Source organism: Mesoplodon bidens (genome assembly GCF_964165515.1).
Source record: "Mesoplodon bidens genome assembly, chromosome: X".
Lineage (NCBI taxonomy): Eukaryota > Metazoa > Chordata > Mammalia > Artiodactyla > Ziphiidae > Mesoplodon > Mesoplodon bidens.
Window position 1 is genome coordinate 33,560,009 of NC_138163.1, and position 26,801 is coordinate 33,586,809.

The 26,801-nt window shown below is 42.4% G+C and overlaps 1 protein-coding gene across 3 annotated transcripts in view; it reads left to right on the top strand.

Moving 5' to 3' along the window:
* Positions 1-26,801, top strand: part of TENM1 (teneurin transmembrane protein 1) — a gene marked incomplete at both ends in the record, with an annotated part of 588,520 nt that overhangs the window by 553,194 nt on the left and 8,525 nt on the right. For all 3 annotated transcript variants that reach the window (XM_081221281.1, XM_081221282.1, XM_081221283.1), the window contains 4 exons: positions 5,359-5,531; positions 6,672-6,907; positions 19,285-19,581; positions 25,654-26,041. In XM_081221281.1, coding sequence (XP_081077407.1) covers positions 5,359-5,531; positions 6,672-6,907; positions 19,285-19,581; positions 25,654-26,041 — 1,094 coding nt within the window. The remainder of the gene's footprint in view (positions 1-5,358; positions 5,532-6,671; positions 6,908-19,284; positions 19,582-25,653; positions 26,042-26,801) is intronic.

Genomic DNA, 26,801 nt, shown 5'->3' on the forward strand with positions numbered 1-26,801 from the left:
AATCTCAGAGTAGGGAGAGAACTAAGGCACCACATGGTCCAGGCCCCTGCCTATGGGCAGGTGAGGGATTTCATTTAAGCAAGAAGAACGTAGAATTGCCAACAGTTCCTTCAGGACTCCAGAGACAGACTGGACACCTTTGCTCAGTTCCTTCCCCTTGTGCTTTATGCCCTTGATAAGGCTCAGGAATGGGCAGAGAGAACTGTCGTGGCTCATGCTGGGGAGAGAGAACTACCAAAGAGAAAGGGACTGAACAGAAGGAAGAGAGGCTGCTGGCCGAACGAGCTTTCAGAGCCTGGCTGGGCAGATGAGCTGCACGTCACAGGACGTCCGTGTAAGCTAAGCCTCCACACCACCTGGGATGGCTCTGTCTATCCTCTCACCACGCTGACTCTCGTACCCACCCCTTCCTTCCCATTCCCACTGGCAGATCCTGTTTCTCTCATTCAACAAGTATATGCAGTGAGAGTCTGCTCTGTGCCACACACCGAAAATACAGAGGTGATGAGACACCATGTCCTGTCTCTAAAGATGCAAGAGTTTACAACCTAGGAAGGAAGGCTGGTCCCAAGGATAGGCAATCACAATGCATTTCATAAAGGCAAGAGGCCACCATCTTCTCTTACACAAGCTGAGGCGTTAGCCTCCCAACAGGTTTCCCTGCTCCATAGCTTCCCTTCCGAGATTCACTGCCACCAAAGAAGTGCTTGAATCATACTGTTCTCCCCCTGAAGAGCTTCCTATGCCTCTCCATTGTCTACTGACTGCATGCTTTCCTCCAGAGCCTGGCACCCCAGTTTCCCCGTGCTCTGCTTTCAACATGCCTCTCCGGCCTCATCTCCCACTCCCCCTGCGAGAGGACCCTTGTGCTCCAGCATCACGCGTCCCTCGATGGTCAGCCCAGCCACCGGTGTGCCTGCCTTTGGAATGCCTTCCTCCCGTCCCCAGTCTCTACCTACCAAGGGATTGATCTCCAGCTACCCTCCAGGATTCAAATACCACCTCCTTCTCTTCTGCTCAGCCTGCCTGGAAATAACTTCTGCCTCTTCTGAGCTTCTGCAGCTCCTTGTTTACAGAAGTATATGGCAATATTCTGGCATCAGAGTGATTTGTGTGCATATCTTCTCTACGCTACTAGACTTTGAATTTCATTCACCACAGTATCCCCAGTACCTAGCACAAGACTGATATTTATTGAATGAAGGACAAGTGAAGATAGAAGGGTATTATGGACTTGAGCTGAATCATAGGAAGCCACATGAAGTTATTGGTGAAGAAAGGGTAATCCAGTATTTCCTAAAGAATGCTTATTAGGTTGGTCAGGTTTCTGGCATGAGAGGGTAAAGAGGGTCTATTTCCTTTAACAAAAAATAAGTAATGAGTTTTTCTTCTATAATCTTCAATATTTTCTTAAGAGCAAAGATGGAGGAGCTCCTAGTTTTTACCCTGCATGGTTTAGCTCTGGCTTAAATTGTCCTCAAGGGAAAGGGCAGGCTATCCCTTATGAGAGAATATCAGACCAAATATATTTTTAATGATGTGTAAATATCATCTCCCCTAACATAAACTATATGTTCCTCAAGAACAAGAATGAATTCTGAATTTCCTTTACAAATGTTTCCTTTGATCCACGGGGACGTGTGTGTGCACGCACACGGTGGAACTCTGTAAAGTCAGGGACGGGAAGGGTCAAGGTGATGGCAAATCTCCTCTTACCAAGCTCACTCCTGATGACCATGAAGGCAACAGTTAATTCCTGATCACACAATTCACCAACCAGAGTTTGCAGCCCAGGGTAGGGAGGGGGAGTGGGGGCAGGGAGGTGGAAGTTACAGCCCTGTTTCGGCCTGAGGGGATCAGTTGCAGCATATTGGCTTGTGTTCACTGCACCAAAGGATGCAGGCACCAGAGGGAAACCCACAGAACAGCGTAAGAGATTTTGATTAAACTTGTTTCTTTGACATTCAGTCTGGAAACATGCAGTCCCCTGTGATGGAGGGGAAACAACAACAACAACAACAACAACAAAAAAACCTCGGGCTTCCCTGGTGGCGCAGTGGTTGAGAGTCCGCCTGCCGATTCAGGGAAAACGGGTTCGTGCCCCGGTCCGGGAGGATCCCACATGCCGCGGAGCGGCTGGGCCCGTGAGCCATGGCCGCTGAGCCTGCGCGTCCGGAGCCTGTGCTCCGCAACGGGAGAGGCCACAGCAGTGAGAGGCCCGCGTTCCGCAAAAAAAAAAAAAAAAAACCCAAAAAATCCTCAAGCAAGCCATAAGAAATCAAAGGCTTCCTTTATTTCTTATCCAGTTTGGAGCAATCTTTCCAAAGTTGTGGGATCTGCCTGTTGCTCTTCCTTTGAACATGACCCCACAGAAGAGACTTGGGCCTGTAGGTTTTGACTGAGCCCAGGAGAGGCACCACACTGCAGACACCACCAAATGCCATTGCTTTGACTGTGACTAGCAGAATTGGGGTGGGTGAGTGTACTGGGGGGTAGAGTGCTTTGTCTTTTGGGTTTTTTTCCCTTCAGTTTTACTGAGATATAATTGACATACAGCACTATATAAGTTTAAGGCATGCAGCATAATGACTTGATTTATATATATTGCAAAATGATGACGACAGTAAGTTTAGTGAATGTCTGTCATCTCATATAGATACAAAAAAAAAAGAAGAAAAATAATTTTTTCCTTCTGATGAGGACTTTTAGGATTGACTTTCTTAGGAACTTTCATACATACCACACAGCAGTTAACTATTGTCGTGTTGTACATTGCATCCCCAGTACTTATGTATCTTATGACTGGAAGTTTCAACCTTCTGACCACCTCTGTCCCATTCCTCCGCCCACCCCCCGCCTCTTGTAACCACAAATCTGATCTCTCTTTCTACGAGTTTTGTATGTTCGGGTTTTTGGTTTTGTTTTTTTTTTCAGATTCCACATATAAGTGAGATCATACAGTATTTGTTGTACTCTGTCCGATTTATTTCACTTAGCATAACGCCCTCAAGGTAGAGTGCTTTGTTTATGATAAAGTCAAATGTACACTTTCAAATAAGGAGGCTTATCCAGCCACAGAAAGGAAATCAGACAATACAGCCTTCTAGCTCTCTAGCGCCTGGGCAGGACTATGGGAAATTCTATCTTATCCCCACCCCATAGCCTCTCTCAGCAGACAAGGAGCCAGGCAGCAGCCTCCCAGCTACATCTATCCAGGGAATTACACCACAGGCCACTGCTGAGGTTCATTCAGATTTTTGACCTCTGCTCATGGATGGCTCAGTTAACATCTGATCTTGTCATCTTGCCCTGAGAAGTGGGCACGACCACTGCCGTCACCTTTCAATGAAATCTTGCTTTAAAACAAGGGGCTATGTGACTGGGAAAGAAAGAAACTGCCCTGAGCTGGAAAGCCTGTTGGAAACCTGCATGCGTAGCATCTTAGGTCAGATCTCCTGGAGGAATAATGAAGAGTGACCTTGCCAAGTGCTGAGGAAACCCTTTAGAAATCAGGAAAGGGAAACCAATGAGGCTGAGTTGCTGGTGACGGATGTGAAACAGAGAGGAACTGCCTGAGTAATCCAGGCTGTGGGACCACAGTCTCCCTAGCGAGGGGGGCCTGCAGCAGCTTCTTTCTGTCTGCTGCCTGGAAACCCCTCCCTACGGGGAAAAGCAGGTTGGTACCTTGCAAGAATCAAAACTGGATATTGTTTTCCTCTCCTGGAAGGAAGACCAGGCAGACAAAGTCGGGGCTGTGTTAGGTGTTCAGGCCCTTCCATGCCCCTTTCTCATCAGGGGTCTTCTTCTTGCAGCCACAGAGCCCCGAGCAGGCCATGGGCAAACGGGCTGAGCAGGGGGGAGGATTTTGCCATTAACCCCAGGCGCAAACAGCACCCTTCAGCCTTTCCTCGATAATGAGGCCTTAGCAGCATAGCTGCAACATGCCAATAACCGTTTTGACTGAAATCCATTTAAGCAAAGGGTGCATCCAATTAAACAACTAGGGCTTGCCATATCTATGATGTCAAATGACCTATTTGATTATTTTTATTTGCATGCCTGACTGTTTTAACTGATAGCATGTGTGTGCACGTGCACACACTCATGTACACACAGAACTGAACTTGAGATGGCATTGTGTATAGCCTCAAGTTCAGTTTTGTCCTATAAAATAATGTCTAGCCCCTTTTCCCAAGCCTACCAAAGGCTGGTCTAAGTTTTAAAATTTCAGCAGCTATCCAGGCTGAGTTCTTTAAAGCGTAGTGGATTAACACTGAATCACTAGGCCATTTTGCATAATTTTGGAGGGAGAAGGCAGTAGAGCCAGACTCCACCACTGTGTTCAGGCTGTATCCTGCTCACTTTGGGTAAAAAGAATATAATTGTTTAACATTTTAAAAGCAAATAAAAGTACTTAACTATTTTGTAATTTGCAACTTGAAAACAGTAATGGGTTTCCAAGTGCATGTCCTTACTTTTAATGAAGTGTTTATTTTTCATGGTTCTGTTGGCAATAAAAGAACAGCTCCACATCAAAAGCCTTCAGGGAAGCAGTTTCCATTTGGAGGACAGTGAGATTGCCAGTAATTCTGATTTTTTTTTTAAAAAGTCAACTCACAAGACTATATTTCTAGATATAGGTTATTGCCTATTATCCCGGGTAATTATTTTTTTTGGTGTCTTACTCATATAGGCAAATTACAACACATTATGTACTATATTATAAAAAGATTAAAAAATTAAGTGACACTGAGATCAGAGGGCTCCAGAATGTTTTAATGAACATGTTTCCATTGTCTTCTGTGCTTGGTCATTTTGTTGGAAGAATGATTAATTCATTTCAAATTTGGCAGCTTAAAGAGCAGCAAACATAATTTTCCTATCACAGTGCAAAATCAGTTTATTGGCCTTCTCAGGCTGGTGGGGGCGGGGCGGGGCGGGGCGGGGCGGCGGATGGTCATGCCTCCTTTTTCTTTGTCAACAGCACCCTCTGCTGGTCCTTGTGACCCATCACATCTGATGGGATCGACCCAAATTGCAAACGGAGGGCTCCCTGCAACATTGCACACAGCAGGACATGATTCATAAATCAGTTTTCCACCCTAGTGATTCATTACCAGCTATATTTTTTCTGTAAAACAGCACAGCTCAAGGAAGTCATCAAGAATTCAGAAGCAGCAAAAAATACCTTCGTTTGATTAATCATCTCTCTGACCTTTTTCTTCTTATTGAACAAGGTTAATAATACCTGTTATCACTCAAAGTTAAACTGTATTAGCTGCCAAGTGATTTTTATTTTGCAAAAGCCTGTTATCACTGCCAAGAGACTTCAACATTGGGATTGGTTACATTCCTCAGGTATGACCCCGAGGGGCATCTGACCAATGCAACGTTTCCCACTGGAGAGGTCAGCAGCTTCCACAGTGACCTGGAGAAGCTGACAAAAGTGGAGCTAGATACTTCCAACCGCGAAAACGTCCTCATGTCAACCAATTTGACAGCAACTAGTACCATATATATTTTAAAACAAGGTAAGAATATTTCCAACTTCGCCTGACTCTAACAGCATCTCTCTTACTTCTACCATCAAACCTCTGCACACCGTCAATGAGTGGAATTCACTTTTGGCTGAGAAGATGACTTCTTCTCCCGATATTCCAGCTATGGAGGCTGAAACCCAGACAAAGTCACACCTTTCACAAAGTTCCTATAGCAACATTGGACCACATCCCTGTGGGAGTTATGAGGTTAAATCCCTGCCAAATCTACTCTTCCATCGAGTCATTTCCCAACACTGTTTGTAAAGCTCTTTAAGCTCTGATTGGGTCATATTAAAGAAATGAAGTCTGTGTCCCATCTGAGATTAGGATTCTAGAGCAATGCTGACATGGGTGAATAAAAAGGATGAATGAGGATACACACCAAGCAGGAATATAAGGGAAATGAGAGAATTAAAAGCTCATTCTGTTCAAAGAGAGGAAAGTAAAGGAACGGAAGGAAAAAGAAGGAAGGGAGAGAGGAAAGGAAGAAAGGAGGGAAGGAAGGAGAGAGGGGGGAGAAGGAGAGGAGTAAACAGGAAGGAAGGGAGGAAGGGAGGTGGATTTGGAAAGAATGTCTTGGAAGCCGAGGGAAGTGGACACAGAGGAATTGTTTTCTCTCTGCCCAGTCATTAAGGACTCTTTCTAGTGTTAGGCTGAGCCACTCTAAAAGGATCGGTGGCGACCTTTGTCAGCGTATCATTTTGTGGAGTCCAGCAACTGTGCTGGTGTCCCGAGGCAGTGATGATGCTGAGTTAAAACTTCATACTCTGCTCATTCTAGCTCCCAGCATATCCAATGGAGGAGGCCAATCCACCGAGTCAGAAAGGGAGTTTGTGAGGGAATTCTTTAAAAATGAGAAAGTTTTTCAAAACAAAAACAGCCTGCAGTATTGCACAGGAGTCTTTTATCCAAGAAACAAGACAGCCCAGCTGTGAACATAACGAGACCCAAATGGACAAAGAGCGTGTCGGCCTGTCAGAGTGGTTGTCTAGCCCAGAGGGCAGTTAGGTCCACGGCACCCCACCTGCTCATCCTTTCCTAAACTTAACCTCCTAAAGCTAAACTTGTCTCTCCTCTGCTTCTGTGCTTCCCTTTCTTCCCCGTCTTCCTCCTGTGCTCCTCTGTCTGCAGAAAATACCCAGAGTACCTATCGGGTGAGTCCAGACGGCTCCCTACGTGTCACTTTTGCCAGCGGGATGGAGATCAACCTCAGCTCAGAGCCCCACATCCTGTCCGGGGCGGTCAACCCCACCCTGGGCAAATGCAACATCTCACTGCCCGGAGAGCACAACGCCAACCTCATCGAGTGGCGGCAGCGGAAGGAACAGAACAAAGGCAACGTTTCAGCTTTTGAAAGAAGGCTGAGGGTAAGGCTCTATGATATACTAATTCAGGAGAGGGTGCTAATGGCTGATAATGGTTCAGTATCCTGAAATGAACATTCTAATAGGAGCTTTCTTTCTTATTTATGTATTTATTTATTTTAACATCTTTATTGGAGTATAATTGCTTTACAATGGTGTGTTAGTTTCCGCTTTATAACAAAGTGAATCAGCGATACTTATACATATATCCCCATATCTCCTTCCTCTTGTGTCTCCCTCCCTCCCACCCTCCCTATCCCACCCCCCCAGGCGGTCACAAAGCACCGAGTTGATCTCCGTGTGCTATGCGGCTGCTTCCCACTAGCCGTCTGTTTTACGTTGGGTGGTGTATATATGTCCATGCCACTCTCTCCCTTTGTCCCAGCTTCCCCTTCCCCCTCCTAATAGGAGCTTTCTTTGTCATTAGCCAGCTAAAGTGCTCTGACAGTAGCAATTTCAGGCCCCAAGAACATCTGGATCGAGAAACGTGTTTAGGCGGGAGGCCCTCCAGAATCCCTCACAAGGCCTAGAGATGGTCAGCAGGTCCACTGAGCTGTCCCAGACCCCTGCTTTGGGGTAGTTGACACTTCATTTGGAAAGGCCAGGCAGGCACACACAGAAGGATGTGAGACATCAGGCAACATCTGGACAAAAGCAAGATAAAGGGCGAAAACAGTGAATGATGTCATTGACATGAATATACATATTAAGGGCCAAAGGGGTCAAGGACTAGTACTCAGATTGGGCTAATGGTGCTCAGAGACAGCTGCCCCGGGGAAATGAAAGATTTGGGGGTTTTCAAGTTCTTACCAAGCACCGTTCACCACAGTTAACCAGGGATCTCTCAATCACAATTGCCTTTCTGCAGCACACGAAGCCTACAGACACCACAGCGCTCTGTCTACCTGTCCCTTCTTGAACGTGAACCAATGTTAGGATGACGTGACCAACTTTCCAAGTATAGTAACATTCAATATCAGCCCGAGAGCAACTGCCAGCCTGAGGGAGATGATCACTCACTATTGAGGCCTGCTTTGAGCACCTGTGTCATGCCTGGGATACCTGGAACACTTGCATTTTCTTCACTCACAGTAAAATTTCACTCACAGTAAAAATGTGGTAACCTCTAGGCTGTGGCAATGCAATGCCAAACAACCACCCAATTCCAGTGACAAGCCGTCAAGTCAGTCCCATGGCTTGATACGGACAAAATGATGTACACTAGCGCTCACTTTCCAGTCAGTTCTGTTGGTAACACAAAGACACAGACTTCCATGCTTGTTGTTTGTAACAGCTACTAAGGTTGTCTACATGCACAAGTCAATTTGTATGTTTTGGTTCCATTGGCCAGAATATTTACTAGGTATGCCGCTGAATTGGGAGGTGAAACCAATCCAAATAGTCAAACCTGTCTGTGTGACAGCAGTGAGGGTTTCTATCAGAGTTCTTCTAGAAATGAGATCTCCTGGGTAGAACCCTCGATGGGGAAGTCTTACAACTGGCTTAAGGAACGCCTTTATTTTCTTCACCTGTGAAATGAAATGTCATACTAGAGAAAAGTCAGAATTAACTACATATGGCTCATCAACCTCAGGGACTCACCCCAGAACAATTATATCAAATAAATGATCTCTTAGTGCCTCCCCAGCTTATAGTCTGAATAAAAGATTATGAATCATATCATACACTATGTGACTTTAGGATTTTATATTCTTTAGGAGAACTCATTCCATACCGTGTGACTTGACTTTAGTATTTTCTACTTTCTACGATCACCCACCCTGTTTTCTCCCTTCCATATGCACGGATAATGGAGAGAGACTGTAAATTGTAATTTGCACTTCATATCCCAAATTGTTCTTAATACTGAGAAGCTAGTGGTCATAAAACATATGGGGGCTCTTTCGTGTTGAGTAGAGTGAAGTGTTATTTAGTTAGTACCATTTATAATTGACCCGTTTCTCATCCCGTGCTAGAGTTGAGCAGATTTGTGAAACGGCTTATAAGGGCAACAAATTCAGGGCCCTCTCCTCTATGACTTCTAGGGTTCTTCCTGAGGTTCTGGGACTGAAGAATGGCTAGGTGGTGTTACTGTACATGTTCCTAGAAATCTAGCAACAATAATAATCCTTTACATATGTTTAGTGCCTTACAATCAATGAAATGCTTTCATAGTCAGGATTTTATTTGATCACCACAGCCATCAATTTTTTTTATAAATTTATTTATTTATTTATATTTATTTTTGGCTGCATTGGGTCTCCGTTGCTGCGTGCAGGCTTTCTCTAGTTGCAGCGAGTGGGGGCTACTCTTCGTTGCGGTGCGTGGGCTTCTCATTGCGGTGGCTTCTCTTGTGGCAGAGCATGGGCTTCAGTAGTTGTGGCACGCAGGCTCAGTAGTTGTGGCTCACGGGCTCTAGAGCACAGACTCAGCAGTTGTGCCTCACGGGCTTAGTTGCTCCGTGGCATGTGGGATCTTCCCGGACCAGGGCTCGAACCCGTGTTCCCTGCCTTGGCAGGCAGATTCTTAACCACTGTGCCACCAGGGAAATCCAACAACCATCAATTATTGTTATTCCCAATTTCCCGATAAGGAGACTAAGGCCCAGAGAGGTTAAGTGATTTGCCCAAAGTCAAACACCTATTAAGGATCCGAGCCAGCACTAAAATGCAGGTCTTCGCCTAGCGCAGCACTCTTTCCACTACATCATGCTGTGCTGCCTTGTTCCTTAAAATAATTAATCTATAAATCATTGCCCCGCTCAGTGGAGCCACCTTGGCAGGGCCTGACTCCTCATTTCAGTGCTGACAAAAAGAGACAAATAATCGACTCTAATGTACTGGCAAGCGTGGGTGGTGCGGGACAACCGGCCTCCGGGCAGGCAAAGTGCGGAGGCGGCAAGAGGAAGGCTGTTTAACTGGGTAATCCTTACGTGCTGTCCCCATCCTTAGGCACTTTGGCTTATATTACTGCCTCAGTTTCCCCAGATTAGACATATCCAATTTAATGGAATGAATACGCTCCCCAAAGGCAGGTGTGGATCCGGTTTTAACCAGGCAAATTCTTTTTCCTTACTGACTTTATTATTTCATAGATGGTGCCCCCTTCACTTATGGTAGCTTTCAAGAGGCAAGCTGATGACACGTGAGATGTAACTTTCTCTCTCTCTGGGCCAAATATGCGGTCGTGACCCATTTGTAAACATCCATGTAAAGATTAAGGCTCTCTGGTGCCCTCAAGTACCTGGAGACCTTGCACCGAATCTTCTATTTCTCCTGGAGGAGCTGCTGTTCCAGAGCTCTCCAGACAGAATTACAGGTTCAGATAATCACACAGCATAGAAACCCCTGCTGTCCTGGGGGAAATAGGGCTCCTCTCTGAAAAACCACACAGAGGTGTGCTTGTAATTTGCAAATGTGCTTGGGCAGCAGGTCATAAAACACTAATTTTTCGGGCACAGAATGACAGGTTCGTTTAAAGGCTCCCTTGGTAAGATGATGGACACCAAATGTTCCCCAAAGCTACCTATCACATCCACCCCAGACCTTCTAGGTGGAAAGAAAAAAAAATCAGAAAATGATAGACCTCTCTTGAAGATAAAGCAACAAGAGGTGCTTTTCTCCAACCATCGGTGATTTTCTTTTTTCATACACACTCGGGGTCCTCTTCAAGGTGAGGAAACAAACTGCTGGGAAACATGATATCCTGCTTAGCCTGAGCAGGCAAGGGATTTGTTACCTCTGGGCCATCCTTCACCAGCTCCATTAAGTGAAATAAATCACATTAACGTCCTGAAATTTCATTTATTTTAAAAAGCCGTTTCCCCCCAACCTGAGTTGTATTTGAATCATCTTCCTTGCAAAGTACTTTCCCATCCAGTCTATGTACCTTCTCATCTGCTGCATCAGTCTGTCTCCATAAATACATTTCCCTGGACAATAGAGAAATTAGACATGCACCAAAAGCACACTGGTTTAGGAACTACATCCAGATCGCACCTTGCTGTGTCCGTGGATAATAATGCTATTAAGTGAGACTTATCCCAGCATTGGACCTCAGAGCTCTTTACAAGATTTCGCAGACTGAGATGTGAGGTTAGAGCAAAACTCCAGAACTGCAGCCTCCTTTATTTAAAGAAAAAACAAAACCCCAAGAAGCTTAGCACTTCAAACCAAAGTCATCAAATCAAGTAAGATGATTATGTGTTTACAAGCAAACTGAAGCCAAGACTAATCTAAAAACCCTCACGATTGGTTGTTTTTCTCTCCATTCAAAGATAACTGAGAACAGGGTAGATTTGTTTTGAAATGCAACATGTGACTGTTCATACGCGAGCTGAGCTCTGAAAGGGGGAACAAGCCCAGGTGAAACACAAGGTCCCAGGCTGACAAATGATGGGGAATGTGGGAGACAGCCAAGAGGGTTCCAGCGTCTCCTTCCTTTCTCAGAAAATGTGTTTGCTTCACACTTTTAACTTCCTTCTCCCTAGGTTTGCTGGAGGGTTTCATTTTGTGAAAATTTAGATAAGGAGCCTGCTTGCAGATAGATTCATCTACTTTTAAAATATATCTGTGGCTGTCAGTCCCAGGTAACAGTGCATTTACCCCTAAGGAGTCACCTGGAGACAGGAGATTTAAGGAATCAAGGCCACTGGGCAGTGTTGGTTTTTGGGGTCAGGGGATTCTTGCGGCCTTCAAATCACAGAAATTTACTGTGATTTGTAAATTTAACAAATTACTATATTTGTTAATCTTGGGTCAACTCCACAAAGATAGCTAGACAGAAAGTATTATTTCACACACTATTTCACTTGTATATAAGCATTAATGATTTGGTATTAAAATTTTTAAATGCCTGTTGTACGGTTACCCAGATGAATTTGCCAACGGGAAAGTAATTAAACAAGAGCAAATTATTTTAGTGCACAAAGTGTCCAAGTTAAATGGTATGGCAGAAATCAAGTGAGAGGAATGCGTAAGGTTTTGAAGAAGAACTGGTATGCCCATAACTTTACACCACTTTTCCCATCTATAAAATGAGGGATATGAGCTATACAATCTCTATGATTATGACTAGTAGTATTATTACCATTAATCATAATCATGGCAACTAACATTCATTGAAATCTTATCTGTGTATGGCCATATATTAACTCATTTATTACTCATAACACCTTATCAGGTGTGTTTTTTTGTTTGTTTGTTTTGCGGTACGCGGGCCTCTCACTGTTGTGGCCTCTCCCATTGCGGAGCACAGGCTCCGGACACGCAGGCTCAGCGGCCATGGCCCACGGGCCCAGCCGCTCCGCGGCATGTGGGATCTTCCCGGACCGGGGCACGAACCCGTGTCCCCTGCATCGGCAGGCGGACTCTCAACCACTTTGCCACCAGGGAAGCCCTCAGGTGTGTTTTCTTATTAACATTCTCACTTTACAGATAAAGAAACCAAGGCATACAGAGGGCACACAGCTAGTAAATGATGACACAGGATTTGAACCCAGGCAGTCCAGGTCAATAGCCCATGTCGTAAGATTCCTTCTGGCACTAAGATTCTGTGGGCTGGCAAGGTAAAGAGAGTGCCTTGGGAGGAAAAAAGAAAAACAGGTATAAAGAAATTCCCGGTGGAGCAGTGGAGGCTGATGTTAACACTGCATACATGCCCTGTTCATTTGTAGGCAACTCTGTGAAACAGAAGCAAGCCTAAGTCGGTTTTGATTGTCAGCGTAGCAATATCAATAAAACATAAAATCTGTAGAATTGTATTGCTCGATTTCTAAAAATCACGAACTAATTACCTTGAAACCAGTGAGCATAGAGTAGCGGGCACCAATGTAAAAGCAGCTGTGATTCTGTCCATTCTCACAGCTTCATGGAAATTAAGTGCAGTGCATCTCCCAAACTGTAACGTGGTTATTTGGCCCATCTCACTTATTCACCTTTCAACTTCTTCAGCAAAAATCAAACAGGTACCTCAGTTGCCTTGTGAGTTGAAATGCTAGACAGCATCCTTGAAAATTCAGCCTTCTCCTCCTTTATTCTGAAGAAAATCAACTGCCGTGATTGGAGCTTAGAGTTTAGCACATTGTGTGTGTGTGTGTGTGTGTGTGTGTGTGTGTATTGGGTTGAACCATAGGAAACTGCCCTTTTGGTAGGCCCAAAACACTCAAATATCAGCAGCTGCCTATGGATATTTATATATCTTTATATTTATATATCTTATATATCTATATATCAACCTAATATGTCTTTATATATTATCAACCTAATATATCTTTATCCTACTAATTGAATGAATCTCAAATTGCAAGGGGTTGAAAGGACTTTCTCTTAAGCAATTAAAACTCAAACTCCTAGGAAAGAGCAAGGAAAGGATGTGAGGGGAGGCAGAGGACACTTTTCTTTGGAGCTTCTGCCTGTACCCACCCTTCGCAGGCACTTTGATTTCTGCTGGCAACACAACCCATGGCTCCCCAGTGCATGCTCTTTCCTCTTTCCTTTCTGGTCGAAGTGTGAACAAAAAAGCAAGCCCTTCTCTTTACTTCTCTTCAGCAAAGCTTAAAAAAAAAGCCTAAAGAAAACCAAAGAATAAATTAAAGCATAAATACTTTCCCTATTAAAAAAATTACCAAGTCCAACTTTCTTACCCCAACATACAACTCATCAGTTGCCAAACTCAAGTGTCTTGCTCAATGTCCAAAGAGACTCTTTTTAACTTGGGGCTATTCTCAAATGTCAACCTTTTCTTTGCCCCTCTCTTTTCCAGGGCAAAGATTGGTATAGATTGTTTGGAGGAAGAGCCAAAATAAGGATTGATGACCCACACTTAGGTCAAGGGCTATTATTGTCTTTCAGGCAAACAAGAGTTTGTATGAACGTGTTGCTTTCCCACCCTTGCTCATGACCCCAGCAGTCAGAGGTGGTCAGCCTAGCATTCTTTCTCTCAGCCTTCTCACATGTGGGTTCCATAGGAGACTCACAGGGTGGGGGGCTGTGGCATCTTCAATTCCTTCATCCCCTTTCAGCTCTTAGCCAAATTTTACATTATCTTCCAAACCTGACTTTAAAACTAGTGTTTCAGGGCTTCCCTGGTGGCGCAGTGGTTGAGAGTCCGCCTGCCAATGCAGGGACACGGGTTCGTGCCCCGGTCCGGGAGGATCCCACATGCCGTGGACCGGCTGGGCCCGTGGGCCATGGGCGCTGGGCCTGCGCATCCGGAGCCTGTGCTCCACAACGGGAGAAGCCACGACGGTGAGAGGCCTGCGTACCGCAAAAACAACAACAACAACAACAACAAAAAAAAAAAACCCTAGCGTTTCAGCAACATCTGAATATCCGAGTGCATTATCCAGAAACAGAAGCATGGTTGCAGAAGTCTTGACAGGCAGGGAAAGAACATTAGGCAGAGTTTTCTTCTGCTCGCTTTGTAGTGGATTTTTTTTTTAATTTTATTTGTTTATTTATTTATTTATTTTTGGCTGCATTGGGTCTTCGTTGCTGTGCACAGGCTTTCTCTAGTTGCAGCAAGAGGGGCTGCTCTTCATTGTGGTGCGTTGGCTTCTCATTGCGGTGGCTTCTCTTTTTGCGGGGCACGGGCTGTAGGCCCGCGGGCTTCAGTAGTTGTGGCTCGCAGGCTCTAGAGCGCAGGCTCAGTAGTTGTGGTGCACAGGCTTAGTTGCTCCGTGGCATGTGGGATCTTCCCAGACCAGGGCTCGAACCCGTGTCCCCTTCATTGGCAGGCAGATTCTTAACCACTGTGCCATCAGGGAAGTGCCTGTAGTGGATTTTTTACAGTGGTCCCTGCTTGTGTAGCTGTAATGACTTTATTAAGAAATGTGTTCTTGAGTAGTAAACTTAATCTATCAGACAAATAAAACCACAAATTTAGTTGAACTGGAAATCACTTGTTACTTTGGCTCTTTAACTATCATTATAACATAAATTGTAACAGTTACAACCGTCTCTGGGAGTACATGGATATTTTACAGCCATTGTAAATGAACAGTATTACAGTTAGAGATATGTGGCTATAAAACCACAGGAAAGGTAGTAGAAGAAAGAACACCTGGTTTCGTATAGGTTTCCAAGCCCTGTGTATCAAAAGACAGGAAATACGCGCTTCTCTATCACCTTTTAGGTGATAACAGCAGTTTACTGTGTATTTATGCACCACGGCACTGCACACATTGGCTACAGATGGTTAAAGAGTCATGTTTCCCAATCTGTGTCTCTATTCCCTGAATGAAACCTACCCCTGCAACTGACAAGACTTCCTCCCAAATAATTGGAGTATCTAATCACTAGTCTTCTGGAATTCATGGCATGGAACATTTCCTGTCCTTTTTTTTTTTTTTTTTTCTTGCAGAAGCTCAAAATTAATGGCAAATATCATTAGCCCCAGCTGGCTGATGAAGAAACTGAAACCAAAAGACGTTGAAAATAGCAGACAATTCATAGAAGACGTACATGTGGCAAATAGACGTTTAAAAGGGTTCAACCTCATTAGTAACCAAATAAATGCAAATTTAAACCACAGTAACATACCATTTTCCCACTCTCATGTTGGGAAAAGCTTACTAACGATGACAATACTCAGTGGTGGTAAGGGTGGAATGAGATGAACTCTTCCACTGCTAGTTAATAAGAGCATAAATGTGTAAACCTTTGTGCACCATGAAGTAATATCTCGAGTTGCATCAGGAGTCTTTAACATGTTATCATTTGACCCCGTAATTTCCCTTATAGGGTTTTGTATTAAGGAAATATTTATTTACAAAAATGTTCAACAAAACATGAAAGATAGAAAAATGGAAAACAAAAACTCTACTTTCCAACAATAGGAGAAAGGAAAAATAAATGTTTATCATGTAGAAGATATTATGTAACACTAAAATCCACATTTTAAGAATATTTAATAACATGAAGAATGCTCAAGACAAAATATTAGCTGAAAAAGTAGGACACAAAACTTTAAGTACAATTCTAATTGTATTCTTTAACTGTATGGGCATAGATTATGCAAAAAAAAAAAGTGGGCATGAAATGCTGCAAAGTACTAGCAATGATTCACATTGAAGGATGGGATTACAGGTGATTATTTTCTTTGTATATTTCTATATTTTCCAATTTTTCTCCAATGAAAAAATATCACTTTTATAATGGGGGTAGAAGTTAAGGAGGTTATTTTAAAAAGCAAAGTGCACAAAATTACTGAGCAAAGGAAAACCAGAGTCTGAAATGAGAATGCTGGCTTTGCAGTCATGCAGGCCACTAAGATAAAAACTCTGGATCTCATTTAGATGTGGAATCAAAGAAAAAAAAAAAGAGGTCATAGATACAGAGAACAGATTGGTGGTTGCCAGAGGCAGGTAGTGAAGGGTGGGTGAGATGGATGAAGGGGGTGAAAAGGTGCAAAGCTCCAGTTAAAAGATTAATAAGTCCTGGGGATGTAATGTACAGCATGGTGACTATAGCTAATAATACTGTTCTGTATATTTGACAGTTGCTAAGAGAATAGATCTTAAAAGTTTTCATCACAAGAAAAAAAATTGTAACTACATATGGTGATGGATGTTAACTAGATTTTTGTGGTAATTATTTCACAATATATACAAATATTGAACCTGAAACTAATATAATGTTATATGTCAGTTATATCTCAATTTTTTAAATAGCAAAAAATAATTTTAACAAAAAAATTTTAAAAACGTCTTTCTGAGCCAGGATTTTGAAATTGGACTCAAGACCCCTAAAGGTTTCATGTTTGAGTTTCAGATCCCACTTGAGATTTTGTTTAAACTGTTTATTTATGTACTTATGTGCATTTTTCTGGGGGCACAGTATATAGCTTTCAGATATTTAAAGGAATCCTTGACCACAAAAATTATAAATGAACATGAAGTTTAGTTGAATAGCTAGTGAATCCATTTAGTCCGACTATTATTAACGTAGTCAAATCCTAATGTTGGTTTTTTCCCCTACCTCATTAAACAGATATTTAATATTCTGTTCAGGATCGTGTTGACAATTCCTACAGATAGAAATCTAATACACCAAGCTACAGTCCTTGGAATCTGACACATGGGCCCATTCAGAAGCCTAACTAAAATGCAAAAAGTAATGATATCTAAAAACAACAATTACTAATATTATTTTTACACATCACCAGGTACCTGTATATGTAATCTCATTTAATTCTTAACACAGGTGTGTGGTGTAGAGTGGTAAATATCACTCCCTTTTCACAGATAAGAAAACTAAGGCCCGAATACAAGAGATGGCTGGTGCATAGACAAGCAGCTAATTCAGTCTCCTGACTCCCGAGAACCACAGTTGTTTATACTTCTCAAAGTTTCCCCTTTTTTATTTGAAGGGGAGAAGAATTTGCCACCCCAAAACATACCTCTTTGGTATAAAGATTATTTTAGGCTGATGGAGAAAGCAACGACTTAAATCTGCATAACAACCTTGTTTACTGTGCTTTGCCTGGTCACCTCCCATAACTGGCTCCCTCCTCCCAACATCTTTTGTCTTTAGTTGGAGATAGTATATAAGGTGGTGGCTTGGGCCATTTTAGAGAGTTACTCAGTTCCCCTGGGTCTCTCCCATGTGTACAGGAGGTATACATGTTATTAAACTTGTTTGTTTTTCTCCTGTTTTTATTACAGGGTGAGGATGGCAGTGGGGGGGGGGGTCTCAGCCAAGAACTTAGAAGGTTCCTTCCAGATATGCTTGGACCCCCTTCACCCAAAAGAAAAGTCTTTTCCTTGAGAGTTGGGTGAAGACTACACGGCTACTGTATCATATTTGCAACTTCTTTTTTTTTATCAATTTTTTTTTTTTTTTTTTTTTGCTGTACGCGGGCCTCTCACTGTTGTGGCCTCTCCCGTTGCGGAGCACAGGCTCCGGACGCACAGGCTCAGTGGCCATGGCTCATGGGCCCAGCCACTCCACAGCATGTGGGATCTTCCCGGACCGGGGCACGAACCCGTGTTCCCTGCATCGGCAGGCGGACTCTCAACCACTGCACCACCAGGGAAGCCCATTCTTTTTTTTTTAATAGCTCCAACAATTTACATATTTTATTTTATTGGCCGCACTGTGAGGCTTGTGGGATTTTAGTTCCCTGACCAGGGATCGAACCTGGGCCCTGGGCCATGAGAGCTTGGAGTCCTAACCACTGGACCGCCAGGGAATTCCCCACTTTTGCAACTTCTTGTGAGTCAGACTAGTTCCACATAAAAAGTTATAATAAAACAAAACAAACGACTCACTGAAATGAAAACTGAGCTAAACTAAAATAAATAGAACAAATTTTTAAAGCCCTCCCCTTGGCCTCCCACCCACCTACTTCAAAACCCCTGTCTTCCAGAGCCTTCTTCAGCTCTGTGTTGCCATCAGCTTGCTGTAGCAGTTACTGGTGGGAGTGCCAAACATTGGCATTACTAGCTGAAGAGTAGAACAGATCGTGTCAGTTGTCCAGTTGCTTTGAAAACCCAGTAAAAGTGGCCTTTTTGCCAATTTAAAAACTTTTTAACTAAGCCATTTAGTTATTTGGTTATCTTGTGTAGACCATGCTGAATTTCCTCAGAGTCAGGATTTCTCTAGGACAACTTTGGGGCCGTGAAGTACACAGAGGGGATGCTGGCATGCAGTCAAGGAAGCCTAAGACCAGAACCAAGCCGAGCTAATTGTTTCTAAACTTGGTACCCAGATTGAACTCTATGCTCTAATCTCACTGAGTGGTGCCACCCTCGCAAATACTGGGGGGACCTACCAACACCTGCCACATTTACCTTCTGGCCTCCATGAAAACATTGCTGAGTGGGCTTCCATCTCCAGGAGACAATCTGAGTTGCTCTGTGTTCCCCCATGATAGATGTGAAGTAATAAAGCTCTATGCCCAGAGGAACAGGAAGCCAAAGAAGGGAATCTCTGTATAAATTAGAGGGGGCTCTCTATATTCGTTTTTTCTGATTTCTAATTATGTAAATAACTCACCATTCTGTGTTTTAGCCACTTCATTGGTAAAAGAGGGGGAGGAAATCCCGTTCCTTGGTAGGCATCTGACTCACATAAAATAAGATTACATAATCACTGAAAATTGTATCAGCACTCTTGAGGCTTGAGTTGGGAAAAAGCAATCAATAACCGTATGTTGAGGAGCTAGCACATACCAGTAGTTAAGACATAGCCCCAACCTTCCAAGATTGTACAGTCTGCTGGGAGAATAAAGACAAGTCTCATCGAGGAGAAGCCAGGCGGATTCAAAGGCAAGAGAGACCCCATTGCTGGAGAAACAGAAAAAGCTTTTCGATTGTGAATGCACTTGATGAGGGGAACTAAGGCAGTGCTTCAAATGTATTTCCTATCTCTTTTTTGTAGGCCCATAACAGAAACCTGCTCTCCATAGATTTTGATCATATGACTCGCACAGGAAAGATCTATGACGACCATCGGAAATTCACCCTTCGAATTCTTTATGACCAGACTGGACGACCTGTTCTGTGGTCTCCCGTAAGCAGATATAATGAAGTGAATATCACATATTCACCTTCAGGATTGGTGACGTTTATTCAACGAGGGACATGGAATGAAAAAATGGAATATGACCAGAGTGGAAAAATAATTTCAAGAACTTGGGCTGATGGGAAAATTTGGAGCTACACCTACTTAGAAAAGGTAAGCATGTAGGGGAAATAAACTAGTTCTGAGTTCCCGAATGAGAATATTGAAAGCGGCACTGACTACCCGCCTTGCTGAGGACCTGCAGGAGAAAAGTCTGTGTTCTGGCTGTTCTGCTCTATAGAAGTAACAGCAACAAATTATACCTGTAAGGATAAGCTGCTTTTCAGCTGAAAACTTTCCCCAAAACCCCACGCTCTGCCAGGTACTCTTTCAAACTGAAGTCAGGATAATGGCTTCGATTTCTCCTCATTTGAGCATATTTGTTCATGCTCCTGAAAATGTATCTTTATTATTATGAAAGCTCACACTGAAGTGAAATAGGTAGAAAATTATAAAATTGCGTGTTAATGTATCGCAGCTCTGGAAAAGAGCCTCTTACACAGAGGATAAGGACTTCTACTTTTGTTAGGATAGTCAGTAAAGGTTTAGCGGTATACATTTGAGGACTAATTTTCCCAAGTAATCGGTCTGAGGAAATGGTAGCAGTGGGACCTCGTTGGTAATAGTCCTTTGTACGTAATGACTCTCCAGTAGCATCTGTAATAGGAGCTCGTGGCCTCTGTCTGCTCGGAATGGGCAAGGATTTTAATCCCATCACTGGATCCATTTGTCAAACATCAGCCCCCCACAGCAAAATGATTTCTAGCCGGATCAGCATCAGAAGACAATAAGAGAAATTGATCTCTATGTGCCATCTCAATTTCTGATGTCCTAAGATACTGTCTCTTCTTTCCCAAATCTATCCATTCAACTTATCAGTCCTGAATTAATTTCTGGGAAAATTGGAAGATGCCTTCCCTTGAGGATTCAAGGGTGGTCGGTGCAAAGTCACCCCTAGAAGTTCTTAGAAAAGTCATGGGCATTCATAGCTCACATCGCAAAATTTCACTATTTGCACCAAATGATGCTAAGCCTTTCTGATATACCCCTGAAAGTTTAAAAAAAAAAAAAGTGTGCCAGCGGTTGTATGTTATTATAAAACTATTGTATTATTTCCCAGAGTCAGTTGCTGGGGAATTTGCCAAGTTGGGAATGCCTAGGAGATAAAGCAGAGCTCCACTTGGGAGCCAGGGTAAAGGAGGGAGTTCTCTGCCTTATCCACCTCCTGTCCTTTTCTGCTGAAGAAATCGATGAAATCTCTAATCTGTACTCTACACTGGGAACATCTGAATTTTACAGAGTAGATCTTTTATCTTTTGAATTTTAGTAACAAGGATGACTGGCAAAATCGTATGACTACTGTCCACAAAGTGCTAAACTTGTTACAAAATTAACTGAATTCAAATATTTGGTGTACGTTCACAGAGGCAAGGCATGTAATGATGACCATCGTATGAAAAAAAGATGCCACTGATTCTAGCAGAATGTAGGCTGATTAGTTTTTCCAGGAATGAGGATAGGTTTGCGCTGATCCTCCCACAGGTCTACGTGTGACTAGTGAAGGAGCTGGCACGCCTTATGAGTATGTACAGTTTTGAGGAAATTCCCTGGTGGTCCAGTGGTTAGGACTCAGCACTTTCACTGCCAGGGCCCGGTTCAATCCCTGGTCGGGGGAACTAAGGTCCCCCAAGCCGTGGGGGACAGCCAAAAAAAAAAAAAAGTATGTACGATTTTGAACTCAGAGCCCCAGCCTCATTAGCTTCACAGTCTGGCCACTGAGCTAACTGCCTGTAGACAGTTGCTTCTATGTCTTGTAGAACTTTCCCTTTAGGCTGTGTCCATACGATGACAAAAGAGCCTGTTGAAACTTAAATTTCAGCCCTGCATATAGTTATTTAGCCTCTTCTCTGACACCAATGAAGCAATTTTATTGTTCCCCTTTTCTGGATTAACTGATTATTTCATCACAGTTATTTCAGCAAAGAATGATGTGAAGCAAACTTCGCATACGTCTGTTTTGCTACAGAAACTTACTTGGCAATAATTCTTTAAAAACAAAACACAACAAAGAGAGCTCCCTGAGACTGTCAGTGTCTTCAGTAGACAGAAATAAGACCTTATTGTCACAAAACAATGTATGGAGAAAAGCCCTAGTGACTTCCAAAGACTAGTTAACTGACCAGTGAGACAGCCAAATCGCTTGTGCCTTTTAGTTGACATTTCTCCCTTTCTTGATTTCACATTTAATTTGTTCTCTAATTACAAGATAGCCCCTGACTTAAGCAATGCTATTATGCAAAACTCAGAACCTACAAAACACATAATTATGGAATGGTTCTTTAATTTCCAAAAATCATCTATCACGAGATTGATTTTATTAACATTATTATTACCAGTGATAATAACTAATTCACTGAATAGAAGCAGCGATTAAATGAAATAACAATATAAAGCACCCAGCACATCTAGTCATTCAATAAAAGTTAATTCCTTTCCATTTAAATCGTGCATTCTAGTATTTATTCTAGTATTTATATAAGTCGAAGAACTTAAAGGCTGGCAGTCACTGCTACTTGAAGGTAAATTAAAACAGGAAAGAACGGAAGGAAGGAAAAAAGGAAGGAAATTAAAGCAACTTTGAAATTGTGATTCTAGAAAGAAAAGGTAAAGAATATTCAATTTACCAAAATCCAGTTAACATGTAACTTTTCCAGTGAGGTGATGAGGTTCTCTGCCTCCCCGTGCTCTCTTTAAGTCCTCTCTTTAACATGGCCTCCGCTGGAACATTCTTTCACTACGTCTGGGGCAGAGCAAGACAAAGAGGCTGGCTCTAGTAGCATATTTTGAAGTAAGAATTCTCAAACTTTAAAAATATAAGTCTCTTTTTATACCTCAAAATGCTTCTGGTAGTACCTCTGTAAATTTGCTTGCCATCCCTATACCATGATATATTAAAAATCAAACAGCAGATATTTCACCTTAATGGGCAGAAATTTTGTAAAAATTGTTTGACTTCCTCTAGAGTAAGTAAAAATTACTCGTATCATTTTCATGCACAATGGTTTGTAGCCATTAGGAGAAAAATAATTATTTGGCTAATAGCTGCGGTGGCTTAAATGATCTCATCTCTATTTAAAAAAATCAGTTATTGTTTCTTAAATTTTCTCTGTGCGGTCATTAATTCTCTATCTTGATTTATGAGCCTTCCCTGAGTTAATTATATTTTGAAGACTTGTGGGGCTAAAATTTTGTATTACAGTAAATTTACATTTACATCTTTCCGTTTCCTAAAATCGTTCTTAAGAACTTCATTTTTAAATACATTTAAATATATTTTATAATCATTTAATAAGATGCTTTAGTCTGATACATTTACACAAAATTGCCTCTTCGGGGCTGAAATTTTCAAAGGCTGCCTCGAGGGAGAGAATGCAGCCTTTGGCTTGTGCTTCCAGGTGGCCCCAGACTGCCATCTGGTGGTCATTCAAATGCTTTAATTTTTCAAATTTCTGCCATTTCTCATTTCTACTCGTGTTCAAATGAGTATACAGCCATGATTGTTCTTGTTTTCTTCTTTACAATGATGTCACAGTCTTTTCGGATCTCACAATCAATTTTTAAAAAATACAAAGTCTCCCACTCCATTGTTTCAACTAATAAGAAATGGCCTTTTACCATATAGCTGCACTATGGGCACTGGATGGACTCATAAGTATTATTTTTGAAAAAGCTGATAATAATGCCCACCCAAAGTGAAAAAGCAGGCAAGTGAGGGCTAAATGCTAGTCTGGCAACGCAATGGTTACATTCATGAGATTTCCAATCACATCATCCACATTTTTGCCATTGGCAGGAAGCTTTAAAACAGACCAGGGAGCTTTCGAGACAGCGCAGCATCAGCACCACCCAGGAACAGGGTCAGGCAGTAGTTTACTGCAGCGCAGAGGATGAGAGCAGGGAGAGAATACAATGGCGATGTGCTATAAATGTTTGGCAAGGCTGGTACAGCGACTGGAAAAGGCCTGGCCCAGGCAGGCTGGTACTAGATAATGTGTGCGAGCCATATGGTGATTGTCCCTGGCCCACATCGCAGGTGACAGATGTCATTTGTTCATGGCATATTGACAGAAGAGAGTAGAAAGTAGCTGAGAAATCTGGCTTTCAGCATAGAGGTGATGCAAAGGCATTTCCCACCAATTTCCTCCCAGGCTCTGTTGAGTTCTGCCTTGGTCAAGGACTCAGTGGTCCCTTTTGTGTCCTCGTGCCCACGCAGGAGTTCCAAGTCTCTAACCTTCTGTTCAGCAGATTTTCTGGAGCTGCAGGGTGTCCACAGGTGATGAGGTGATAGGATTTCCACACAGCTCTGTATCCCCAGGCAGAGTACTTGGTGGAAAAGAAGGAAAGGATAAGTGAACAAGCAAATAAGTGCTGACTTTGACTTCACAGTACTGACATGCGATTCCATATCAACTCTCAGACGAGCAAGGATGACATGCAGTTTGAAGAAGCATGTTCAATATTAGAGTATAATTTCATACTTAGAAGATTTAAAAGTATGTTATATATGCTTATGTAATTCATATTCATAACTATTCATGTAATTTATATTTAGAAAATGAAAAGATACCTATTGTTTTCATAACAGAAACTTCAGAAAATAAAACTCAACTAAATCTTTTTGCTTGATAAGCCAATTCTCAAGAAAGAAGGGGTAAAAGCTCCCTTAGGGAGATATATCAGAATTTCCAGGGGTCAACAATTTTTATTTTTATTGAAAGATGAGATTTAAATGCTTTTCAATTAGAAATAGGGTTTGAGTTCTCCTTACAATAGTGTTCTTTTTATGTCTATATTTAAAATTAAAATAAGATAAACCAATATCAATGAAACACCCATAACGTGCAAGGCGTTATACCTCAACAAGTAACTGTTTCTCAAATACAGGTCAGTTTGGGGGAGAGGGCTTGCATAACCAGAGAATTCTTCACTTTTAATGGCACGTTTCCCTAATATAGTTTAAAACATGAATTGCAGGGCAATACAGTAGTCCCCCCTTACCTGGAGGGGATATGTTCCAAGGCCCTCAGTGGATGCCTGTGGATAGTATGGAACCCTATATATACTGATATTTCCTGTACTATCGGGCGGGTAGCATATACAGCGTGGATACACTGAACAAAGGGACGATCCACATCCTGGGAAGGACAGCGTGAGATTTCATCACACTACTCAGAACAGCGTGCAATTTAAAACTTATGAATTGTTTATTTCTGGAACTTTCCATTTAATATTTTCAGACAGCAGTTGACTGTGGGTAACTCAGAAAGCAAAACTGCAGATAAGGAGGGGACTACTGTAACAGTAATGTTTTATATACAACTTTTCAGAAAGGCATCTACTCTATAAAGTCAATAAGTATTTTTTGGTGACTAATACTTAATATGAGGCATGCCTTGCCCCTCATTTACCTCCCTCCAATCCACCTCCACACTGAAGCAATAGTAACCTTTCTGGAATACCTACTGGATTGCCCTGTCCTTCGATTTGCTTTCAGTGTTTTCCTTGTTGCCAGCAGGTTAAAGTCCAAACTCCTTAGCATGGCTTAGAAAGCCCAGTGTGATCTAGATCCAGCCTACCTGCCTGGCCTCATCTCTTGCCATTCACCCACTCCTTCCAACACACCCATACTCTGGCCACACAGAATTCCTGTCATTCCCTGAAAAAGCCATGTTCTCTTTCTTATCCTGACCCTCACAATGCTATGCCCTGTGTCAGGAATACTCTCCCCATCCTGTTCCACCCACCTCCCTGCCTTCATCTGGCCAACCCCTAGTCACCCTTTAGGTCTCAACTCAGATGTCCCAGTCTCCAGGACGCCTTTCTTGACCTCTTAAGTCTGAGTTAGCTGCTCTTCCTCCGCTTCCCATAAGCGCCCTGTACTTCCTCTGTCATAACACATTTCACACTATATTATAATTGTCTGGTTATTTGTCTTTCTCTTCCATTAAACTGTAAGTTTAGGATAGACCCATTATTGCCCACTACTGTATCCACTAGGGTCCACCACAGTGCCTGGCACATAGTAAGTGCTCCATAAATTTGTGTTGAATGGATGAATGTGTATTTTCTTTAATCTCCTGAACTCCAATGGTACTATTATGCTGTCGTGCCTTTGTCTCGTTTCAGTCTGTGATGCTTCTCTTACATAGCCAGCGGCGTTATATCTTTGAGTATGACCAATCGGATTGTCTGCTGTCAGTCACCATGCCTAGTATGGTGCGCCACAGTTTACAAACCATGCTTTCAGTGGGCTACTACCGGAACATCTACTCCCCACCAGACAGTAGCACTTCTTTTATCCAAGACTATAGTCGAGATGGCCGACTGCTACAGACCCTGCAGCTGGGGACAGGGCGCAGAGTTTTATACAAGTACACCAAGCAAGCAAGGCTGTCCGAGATTCTGTATGATACCACCCAGGTCACATTAACATATGAAGAGTCTTCTGGAGTGATTAAGACAATACACCTGATGCATGATGGCTTCATTTGCACAATCAGATACAGGCAAACAGGTTTGTTGTGAAAGGGTGGTGATGTATACAACCACATCAGTCTTATGAAATTTTTGCTGGCCACAGTCTGAGATATAAGCATTAACCTATAGACATTCTTCAATTCAACCAAATTTCACTTGCATTATCAAATTATCTTCCATTGAAAATGAAAAACATAAGTGACATGAAAGCTGATTCCTTAAAAACATACAGTACATTTCTCTATGTCTCAGCTCTCAAGAAAGTTGAATTCTAGGTACCTAGTCTAACTGTGTACCAGTCCCTACTCACCACCAAATCTTCCCAAAGATGCAGCTGCGAGATATGAGTCTCACTGAAACTAACTCAAGCCCTATATAACCTCTATAAGCCTCAGTTGATGGCAACATGTCTTTAAAAGTCACAACTTTTGATTATATTTCATCCTTTTGGTTTATAAAATGCCCAAATCCAGTTACTTGAATGCTGGAGTTGGTCAAAACCTGACTCTCTGACTTTGTAGCACAGGTTATATAAACTGAAAGTATTTTTGTCAGTAATTGTTTTTAAAAAAGCATGTTTATAATATCAGTTTCATCACCTCAACTACTGGATGGGTTATTACTTTTAAAGTTCCTATAGTTAAATTATTCTATAACTATAATATACAGTATTTAAATTTTTTTCATATTTGGTGACCACAACTATGAGAATATATATATCTATGAGATGCCCAGGTATTAGATATCAGAGGTCAATCTCTAATATTTTATTTTGAATGTAAAAGCATCCATACTAA